This window comes from Oryzias melastigma, linkage group LG4 (assembly GCF_002922805.2).
Source record: "Oryzias melastigma strain HK-1 linkage group LG4, ASM292280v2, whole genome shotgun sequence".
Lineage (NCBI taxonomy): Eukaryota > Metazoa > Chordata > Actinopteri > Beloniformes > Adrianichthyidae > Oryzias > Oryzias melastigma.
Window position 1 is genome coordinate 17,731,814 of NC_050515.1, and position 9,882 is coordinate 17,741,695.

The 9,882-nt window shown below is 38.8% G+C and overlaps 2 protein-coding genes and 1 long non-coding RNA gene across 4 annotated transcripts in view; 2 read left to right on the forward strand and 1 right to left on the reverse strand.

The window, feature by feature from the left end:
• On the forward strand, positions 1-2,499 carry LOC112150417 (transmembrane protein 69). The gene is made up of 3 exons (XM_024278738.2): positions 1-149; positions 489-533; positions 630-2,499. Exons 2-3 carry the CDS (start codon positions 489-491, stop codon positions 1,389-1,391), a joined length of 807 nt encoding a protein of 268 aa, XP_024134506.1. The 5' UTR covers positions 1-149; the 3' UTR covers positions 1,392-2,499.
• The window catches only part of LOC118598676, an 11,617-nt gene extending 6,998 nt beyond the window's left edge, over positions 1-4,619 (forward strand). Inside the window, exons 2-3 of the long non-coding RNA XR_004947771.1 lie at positions 3,938-4,058; positions 4,141-4,619. This is a non-coding gene — a long non-coding RNA (uncharacterized LOC118598676). The remainder of the gene's footprint in view (positions 1-3,937; positions 4,059-4,140) is intronic.
• Positions 2,017-9,882, reverse strand: part of LOC112150416 (calcium-binding mitochondrial carrier protein SCaMC-1) — a 9,268-nt gene continuing 1,402 nt past the window's right edge. The window contains exons 1-10 of one of the 2 annotated variants that reach the window (XM_036211581.1): positions 7,965-8,145; positions 7,746-7,872; positions 7,581-7,668; positions 6,253-6,364; positions 4,403-4,561; positions 4,170-4,322; positions 3,948-4,055; positions 3,629-3,796; positions 3,392-3,542; positions 2,017-3,022 (exon numbers count right to left, since the gene is read on the reverse strand). In XM_036211581.1, the coding sequence (XP_036067474.1) occupies positions 2,841-3,022; positions 3,392-3,542; positions 3,629-3,796; positions 3,948-4,055; positions 4,170-4,322; positions 4,403-4,561; positions 6,253-6,364; positions 7,581-7,668; positions 7,746-7,872; positions 7,965-8,024 (1,308 nt within the window). In that variant the 5' untranslated portion in view covers positions 8,025-8,145 and the 3' untranslated portion in view covers positions 2,017-2,840. Of the gene's footprint in view, positions 3,023-3,391; positions 3,543-3,628; positions 3,797-3,947; positions 4,056-4,169; positions 4,323-4,402; positions 4,562-6,252; positions 6,365-7,580; positions 7,669-7,745; positions 7,873-7,964; positions 8,146-9,882 lie in introns of those variants that run through there. The other variant, XM_024278737.2, reaches the window with a different exon arrangement.

Below are 9,882 nucleotides of genomic sequence, written 5' to 3' on the forward strand. Positions count from 1 at the left end.
AAAGCGTGTTCGTCACAAAGATTTTGTACCGGAACTATAGTTCTAGAGACGGGACAACACGGAGACAAATAACAGCGGACCAACGTGTTTCCTGCTGTCTTGCAACCCGAAGATCATCGTAAAATCTGGCTATTTCAAACTGAGCAGAGGTAAAAAAAATACATTTTGAATATCAAGAGCAAATATTTATGTTGTCAGGAACATTAAGTGTCAAACGTATTTGTCTTTGTCGATAAAGTAAATGTTTTAAAAATCAATAAAAAAAGTATTTGTTTAAAAAGAAAAGCAGCCAGTAGGCTATTTATGTTGAGAAAAATTTTGAATCCTAATATTAATATTACGTGTTTAATTTTTTATATCTTACAAGCCTTCTTTTGTTTTGTTATTTATCGTTACTAATTCATGATTTTTAGTGTTATTATTTTAACAAATTGCTCTACTAAGGAATATGTTTTGATTAGCACAAATTAACTTTGATTTTTCTGCAGATGCTCTCAGTCATATTAGGAAGAAGCACCCTTACAACCCACAGGGTAAGACAAACTTGATACTCACTGCTTATTGGCTAATATTTTCTGTATTTGGAACTAAATACTATGTTACCTTTTTGTTTTATCATGTCCTTTCAGGTGTTGCAGCGTGCAGCCTCTCTACAGCGATGCTGGTTACCAGTTCTGAATGTATCTTCTGACAGATCCGTTCCCTTCAGCTGCACCTCTTCAAACACATGTCCATTTACTGCTGGACAAGTCCAAAAATTTCTTCCGGTCGCTGATTTACGGAGGTCTGAGCTCCTTCAGAAGACCTTTAATCATCTTTTGTCTGCGAGGATCCAGCGCTTTCACTCTTCATCTCAGAGGCTGAAAAAGCGAGCAAAGCCTGAGCCTCCACCTCGAGAGCTGGACCTGCTGCGCTACGACATGAAGCAACTGTGGAATGCTCCTAAACCTGCACTTTACCTAGGGTTCGCAGGCCTCATCCCATTCGTGTCACCCACTCTGTTTATGGCTGTGACTGAGACCTATTGTCCCCAGCTGGCCTACGTGCAGCTCGCCTATGCTGCATCCATCGTCTCCTTCTTGGGTGGTGCCCGTTGGGGATTTGCTCTTCCTGAGAGCAGCCCAGCCAAACCTGACTGGATAAATCTGTCCAACAGTGTGGTCCCTTCTCTGCTCGCCTGTGTGACGATGCTGATGAGTGACAGCATTGTTCCTGCAGTCACCATGATCATCATGGGACTTGGAATTGCACTGCATTATGATCTCGCTCTGCTTCCAACGTATCCCAGCTGGTTCAAAGCCCTGCGTGCCATCTTGACAATCGTGGCATTTTTCTCTCTCCTCGGCACTCTGATAATGAACAGTTTATACTCAGAAAAAAATCTTTTCTAACATATGAATTTTGTATTTTGCTTGATAGTCATGGATCTTCAGATTATACATTTATTATAATATTATTTTTAATTTCTGTTTGAAAAAACAGCAGATTGTGTGTATTGTTATTTTAAATAAAGCCACTAGAGGTCGCCAGTTTCCACAACTCATTGATTTTTCCTTAAATTTCCTCAATTTGACACCAATCAGGATTTAATGAATATCATTAATGGAGCTTGGATAGTTATATTTATTGAATAGATAATAAAGCATGTCAGGCTAAAGAAATTGGTTCAGGAAAAAATAAATAAACCGGCTGTTGAATTTCTGAACAAAAACGATTTTTTTTTCTTTTTCTCAAACTGTTTAAACCTTAACTGATGTGGTACTTATTTTAGTTTTTTTTTAAGCTACAGATTTAATTCATCCTTTTACATGACAGTAAACAGTTGCCTTAAGTAGGAAACTGCTAGTTGTTCCTAATAAGGTTATTGCATAACATGTAAAGTAGTGTAATCTGTTCTTAAAGCAACATCACGCCACCATTCAAGCCTTCTGGAAACTCTTAGACAAATAGTGATAAAAAAATAATAATAATAATAAAATACATATGTAATAATTGATAAGAAAAAAGTCTCACAAGTTCAGTTCAATATAAGAGGTTTTATTTATGTAAACAATTGATTCTATAATTCATATATTGGAAAAAAAAGGCAAAAGAAAAAGATGGATGGAGCAGTCCAGAGATGTCTGAGAGCGGCACGTAAGGCACGTTTCTTTCCCCCAAACAGGCTCAGTTTAGAGGTTTGCTAATAACTCAAAGACTATGGTGAAGTCTTTCTGCAACCGAAGTGTTCTTTTACACAATATGAAAAATACAGTATTGCACTTCAACGCTGTCTCAGATTTCTCCATTTTACGCCTCCCAGTGGACGCAGGACATCTTGCATAGAGGGTGCTAGTATTATAAAATAAAAGTGACTGCTTTGCTAGTGATTACTGGCTTCCAAACAGGAAGAAAACTGGTCCAACAAGGTGCATTTTCTTTTTTTGCTTTGGATTAGAAGTAAATGTGACAGATGTCTGTCACTGGATTCTGAGAAAAAAAAAATTAACCAAAAAAAAACTTAAACCCCACAGAAACTTCCCACTTTAAAGATTTCTGACACTGAAAAAACAGTTAACACAAAGTGTGTCAGTGCACTTAAAGCTGTCATCATATTGTAAACACAAGCTGATTGAAAACATGCATTCAGAAGCACTGTAGTGACACTTTTGCCACTCCTGCTTTCGTTTTTGAAACCTCTTCCCAATTTTAGCTGAAGAGATGTTAAAATCTCCACAGCGGCTCCATCTGCAGCCGTTTGCATGTACACTTTGATGAGCACCAGGTCGACTATTTCTTTAAACGCCAGATACAAGAGGGGGATTTGGCTATCTGCGATTAGAAGGAGACAGGTTTGCTGTCTACTTCTGGATTCCCAGGCCAGACCGCATGTACTCATACACCACGTAGCTGATGCTGACCGCTGGAATGACCTTCATGAAATTGGGCAGGATGCCTCGATACAGTCCAAAGAAGCCGTCCTTGGCCAGGATCTGTTTCACCATGGAGCCCATCGGCAGCTGCTCTGAGCCCTCGAGAGACGCTGGGGAGGGAAAAGGAAATAGCGTCACATCTATGAAAAGCTGTGAATGAAAAATAGTGATAATTTTAGTCTAGATTAACATAGGAACAAGGAGGATAAGAAGTGTAAATCTCCAATTTGGGGGAAAAAAGCACAACTTCCGATTTTTACAGGCCCACACCTTAGATTGCTCAGCAGACTTCTGAGGAAAGCATGTTGCTATGCAACAAGTTGCAACATGTTTCTGCACATATAAGCAACATGGGAGCCCAGACAGAACAAAGGTGCAGCCGTAGGACTTCCTCATAACTTTTTCTATCTTATAGCAGGAAATTTATTAAAAGTAGCTTAGCAAGTAAATAACTTTCAAATGATTTCTCTGTGGCCTACCTGCTGCCTGCATGCGGGTTCGGATAAGAGCCAGGGGGTAGCTGGCCAGCTGACCACAGGTGCTGGACATGGTACCACACCCCAACAGCACCAGAACACCTGGGTTTGCTGTGTCTTTGGCATAATTGGACAACCAGAGGTTCTTCAAGCTCTGATCAAAAAGAAAAGTTAGATTTTTTTTTTTAACTGCATAACTGATTCAAAATTCATATAAAAGTAGGTCAGATCGGATCAAACCTCATACACCGCCAGATCTATCCCAGCGTAAGGGATGATGCCCAGAATATTGGGAATGTAGCCTTTGTAGAACGCCTTCACTCCCTCTTTTTTCAGGATTTTCTTGGCACAGTCGAACATTCCTGAATATTGTCCAGTTTTCCTCAGTGTCAGCCGGGTTTTCATCACCTGCAACCACGAGAATGACGAAACGGCGAAAAGCAAAAAAAAAAAAAAATTGTTTCAGGCACAAAAAAATCAAATTATTATTATTTAACCACAAAGCAAACTCACAAACAGCTAAAATGAGTTTTCTTCTTTATTTGCCAGCATTGCTCACCTCCATGGGGTAGATGGCGGTTTGTGCCGAGGCTCCAGCCAGTGATCCTGCTATGAATCTCTCGTGCGTCTTGACTTTCCCCGAGTCGCTGGACAGCAGCTTCTTATACTGGTGAGACACAGCAGCAGCAGTGCATGGGCACCCATTGAGGCGCATGTAATACGAAGAAGACTGAATGTTTGTTGATTTGCAGGCTGCAGCCCGTTCCTAGGAAGTCTTTACCTGCTCATAAGCCATGAATTTAATGGCCGTCTCTGGGGCGATCTTTAAGACGTTAATGCCGTTTCCTCTCCACAAGGACGTCACGCCTCCTTCCTTCAACATTTGCTTAAAACCGCTCACCAGGCTAATTTTATTGCTGTTTGAGGCATGGACCTAAAAAAAAGAATTAAAAAATGTAAAATTTTGTGGTAAAATATTAAATACGATAACAGAAACTTAGACAGTAGACCGACCTGCATGAAGACTTTCATTCTGTCCAGAGGAGCGGTCCCTGTGCGGGACACGGCGCCTGCGGCGGCGCCCGCCATCAGCTGCTTCCACCACATACCGGTGGTTTTCTCCTCTTCTGTGAACTCATCTGGGATGGAAAGGCTGTCACCAATGTCCAGAACCTACATTTGAGACGGTAACTTACTGACACATCAAAATTAAATCTTCCCACAAGCTTGAGATGTTCATGACCATTTAAAGAACTGCATTTCATTCTGAAGTTAATGCCGGGTAGGACAAAGAATCTCCTTATCCAGACTGTATTGCATAAGTGCAGCTTCATGCTGGGAGATCAGTTAATTCACCGCACAGCACTTTTGTTTTTCACAACTTTGACACTTTGTGGCTCATATTATCACTACAGACATGAAGAGAAATCCTGTAACATAGTATTTACAATAACACAGTTATCTGCACTGACATCTGCAGCAACAAGCTTCAAGCTTTCATGATAAAAACACTAATAATGAACAACATAAACACGAAAAAAGAGGATATTTTTGGTAGCAATGGTGCAGGAAATCGAGGAGTAAAGAAGCAACTAGATGACTTCATTTTGTCATAAAGCATATTTTTCACAGCATCAGATTTATTAGAAAACCCTCTACGTTTTGTTTATTGTTTTGTTTTGTTATTTCAAGCTGTTTAAAAATATATTAAACATTAAATGTTAGAAAAAAGTGATCAGATTTCACAAATTTTATTTCATAAAGTATTTTTTGGTCAATCTACAATTTTCCATTTTATTTATGAACCTACTTTAGCTAAATTTAAGTAAAAATTGAAATGTAATACCTAGATGACATATTTTTGGATGCAATCACCAGCTCCAGCATGAGAACCTACCATGTCCACCTCCACTTCATAGTATCCCCCATTGTCCTCAAAGTCAAGGATGAACCACTGTTGCAGTGTCTGCTGAGGCTGCAGCAGAGCCATGCTCACCCAAAGCTTTTACTTTGAAAAAACAAACAAACAATCCCTGTCTCCGAGTGAAATCCTTCACACGATTCGAATGCAGAGCCTCAGAGGGTCTGTGGAGCCGGACGCTGTATCCAGAAGTGTCAGCGAAGATAACGGCAGGCGAGGTGAGGCTCTAATTGCCATAGATCTTTCCAGCGACTGCCCCAGCTTCACCGGAGCGTCCTCTCTGCTCCTTAACGTCCCCTGGAGGGCATGAACCGAGTCTTCTAGACTCCTGTTGAATCATCCTCTCCAAATCCCGCTGATGAGCTAATCTGAGCACAGGTCATTCTGAAATTAGCTTATCTCTGCTGAGTTTAGACACCAGGAGTTATCACCCGCAGAGGCAGCGCACGTCAGAGATTAAACGGAGACTCTCTAATATTTAGAATTTGTGAACGAGATGGATTTTGTCCAGAATCGGATCTGTATACTGCTCTACTTTTGAGTGATTTTACCTATTTTTGCCATCCATTTAGGGTGGAGGTGAATGTACAGGTGAGCCACACCTCCCTCCCCTCCACCTGTTCTTCACATCTCATTAACAAATGGCTGAACATAATCCACTGATGCACAAAACACTGAGAGCTTTCCACTACATCACTGATGACGCCACCTTTCTATGACAAATTTTATTTAATTTTATTTAAGTTTAAACCCCCCCAAAAAGTTTTTTTAAATGAACAGAGTTTACCTGTATACACTAAAAAAGCTCTTAACAACAGATAAATCAGTCACCTTTACTTACCACTCTTCATGGAGTGACCCACACCGTAGATAAGTCAGCATCAATGTTTTATCTCCTTGTTTGCTCCCTTTGAAATGTAACGGATCCAGAAGGACATCTTACCGTGGAGTGCTTCCAGTAGCGGACTATCTCCTGCAGGTTGTTGACCGGGTTAAACAGGAAGTGCTCCCTCCATTCATTCCAGTCCACAGACATGGTGCCGTCCGCATCGATGCTGCATCAACCAGAACGTTCATTTCAAAAAGTGACAAAAATGGGTCGTTATTCTTACATTTTAACAAAATCTTCAAGCAAATGACTTAAAGTTGTTATTTCAACCAATTGAGTATAAACAAACATTATTAAAAAAGATTGATTTAGGGAAAAAAAACTTTAAAGCTAAAATTTTGAATAAATTATTTTTTAAAAAGTGCAAGTTTGATATAAGAAGAGGCTTTTTGTTAGTGTTTTATCCTATACCTGTGTTCTGGCGGCTCCTTCACTGTTACACTTTCTTTTTTGTTCTTATGGAAATATGAGTTTGTAATAAAACCACATAAAAACCCAGCTGAAGCTTGATAAACAAATATTTATCAGTCTGCAAATACAAACCAGCTAACAGGCATGTTAAAAACCTGTAAGACATTAGCGTCTTTCCAGCAAAAATAATGAAAAGACATTATTTTCTCCTCTGATTGGGGTTGCATAAATTAATAATCCCAAGATTACAAGTTCCTATAAAAACATACATTACAAAATTACTTCAGGTTTTAATTGAAAACAATAAGAAAAAAATCAACAAGTCTTTCAAAACTTTCCTTTAAATAAAGTGAAACCCTTTTTTAATTAAAGAAGACAGCTGGAATAATCTCCTGTTATCTGTCATAATGTTAGATTATAATAATATTTTTTTTAAATTGATTAAAAAGATGTTTACCAGCTCTAAAAATTCTAAAAAAAAAATTAAAAAAAAAAAACGTGAAACAGGAAATGCATCTTTGTAATTTCCTCTGGAATCGAGTTTTTCAAAATAAATGTTTTTTTTTTATTTTTTATTTTTTTAATGATTAGTATTAAGCTAATAGGAAAAACTAGTTGTTAAGAAAAATAACAATGCAAGTTAAAAGCAAATTGACAACTTTCTTAACTAAAAATAAGATACATTTGTCTTTTTGTGTTGAAATCCTAGTCTTGCTGAAACACTATCTTCCAAACAAAAGAACTCTGTTATAATTCATTTGTAAAAACATTTTGGTTTCAGTCGATATCTGAGTCTGGTCAGCGGCTCTTTATCACGTGCCGTCCCTCCCTCCACCCGGTTATCAGTCCGTCACACTTCTCCACGCCTTCAGCTCTTTCAGGCTAATTTCTTTGCTCACAGCAGCAGAGCGTATTATATTGGCGCTGTGTGGAGGCAGCCTTTATCGTTCTAATGAAATGTGGCGACATACGTCTTAAGGATCGTCTTTGCTTCCTCCGTGCTGATGGTCAGTCCAAGATCGGCCAGCGATTGCTTAATCTCTGATATGTTTATTGTACCTGTTGGAACAAAAACACGTTGGAAATATTCAACCCTTTGACCTTTAGTGACATTCAGCATTCACTCTGGACCGTACCATCATTGTTTTTGTCCAAGCTTTTGAAGACCAGCTGTATCTTTTTCTCGTGGTCCTTCAGGTACTTTGAAAACTCGCCGAAGTCGAGGAACTCGTCTTTGTTTTTGTCCCCAGCAGAGATGATTTTCTGAACAAAAGAGGAGAAAAGAGTTTGTTGCAAGTGATGTTAGCGGTGGATATTCCTTCACAGGTGGGCAGACTCTGACATCTGTCGCTTACATCCTCAAAAGATGAAGTTAGAGCTTTGGGCTCAGCTCTGACTAGAGGCGAGTCTGCCATCTCCTCTATGAGAAGCAGCTCTGGTGCACCAGCTGGTGGTGGAAAAAAACCACAAGATGATGCTCTTTGATTGTCTCTGAACTCACTTCCTGTAAGCAGACATCATCACTCCCCTAAAGACCTGACCAATGTGTATTTTTATTTATTTCTGAGGTGTTAATTGTAAATATTTATGTTTTTTTGTAATCCATCATACAAAAATTATATTTCAACTTTAAAAAAAAGTTATTTGGTTAAGTAAACTCAGATTTATGGAATCTGAAAAGTGACTAACCATCTAAATACTGCAAGCATATACGAGGAATTTTGATTTACAGCACGTGGATAAACATAATAGTGGCTTCTCCTCACATCAGTTAAGTTAGTGTCCTCTCTGAACCCAAGGATGCTGCATCAGCAGAGGAGAAACTTCCTCTTTAGTTTCTCAACTTTGAAACATCTTAAGTGCATTTTCAGCACATTTTATTTCATTTAAATGACATAAACCTAAATATAAGTTTGTCTGTAAATCAGACACTTCATAAAAGGAGTGCATTTGGTATCACCAAAAGAAAAATGAACTCAGATTAAGGTTGGGAGAATGACTTGTGGAAAAGATGATGCGATTATCTGCTAAAAAAAAAAAAAAAGTCAATACACATTTTAATTTTGTGTATCATTTCTATTTAATTGTTTTTTCTAAGACTCTACCTCATATTATAATAGTTTAAAAAAAAAAAAAGTAAATAGTTTTCATCCAGAAACACGGGTTTGAAGGTATAGTCAAACATGTTGGATCAGTCTGGCAGTTCCTGCATGGCTTCAGGGAATAATCGCTTTTGTTCACAACAGTTAAGAGTTCTCAATTTGCATGAAAGTTTTTACAGACCCAAATATGTAAAGTTACACATCTGCTCTTTATCTGCTGATGAGGTCGTGCGAGCGGACCCATTCCTAAATGCGTTTGAGAAGAGAACATCTCCCTAAATCTGCACAAAATGAACAAAAAGCATCATTTCATGATCATTTGTGGTTCATTATTTTTCTGACCGCTTGTGATACTTTGGTGCATTGATGTAATGTTTTTTATATGTATATATATTTCAATAAAAAAAATCTGAGGGAAAAAAGGATTTAAATCCATCAATTTTGTAGAAAAATTTTATAAATACCAGATTAGTTGTTTTTCTGAAGGATGTAACCTGGAATTTGAACCCCTGACCAACCGGTAGCAGGCAGACTGCTCTACCCTAATACTTCCTGTCACTCCCACCCTTTGTGATGGTACGTAGATCTTTACATTGGAATTCAAACTGCAAATTCTGGATGGATGATCTGGAAAGTCCTGCCTGACTTAGAATTCCTGCATAAATTGCTAATCCCAAATTAAAAGTTCGGACTTGTCATCCTGCAGTTTGTATCTAAAAAATTTTGGATGCTGTCTACTTGTTCATTCTCTTATGAAATATGCATAATAATAGATATTTTCCAGACGCTTACAATATGCCTCTCCATTATTCATTCACTCCTCATTACTTGGTGATGGTAAAATACACACCTGCCATGGGGCAGACTAACAGAGGTGGGGCTGCCAGTACACACCTACGACCCCTCTGACCATCACTGGGACATTCACACACATTCACACACCAGTGGAGACACGCTGGAGGGAAGGGAGGAAACATTAACATGACTAGGGGGAGCAGGGATCGAACCGGTGACCTTTTGATCATTGCCTGACCCACTGTTGACCTTATAGGAGGGGTCTGCAACCTGGAGCCTCATGCAACTCCTTAATCCCTCCATTGTGCCCCTTTGGCTTCAAAGAAAAGAATGCTAACAATTTAAGATATTCGTATCTTCTCCTGTTTAGAGGCAC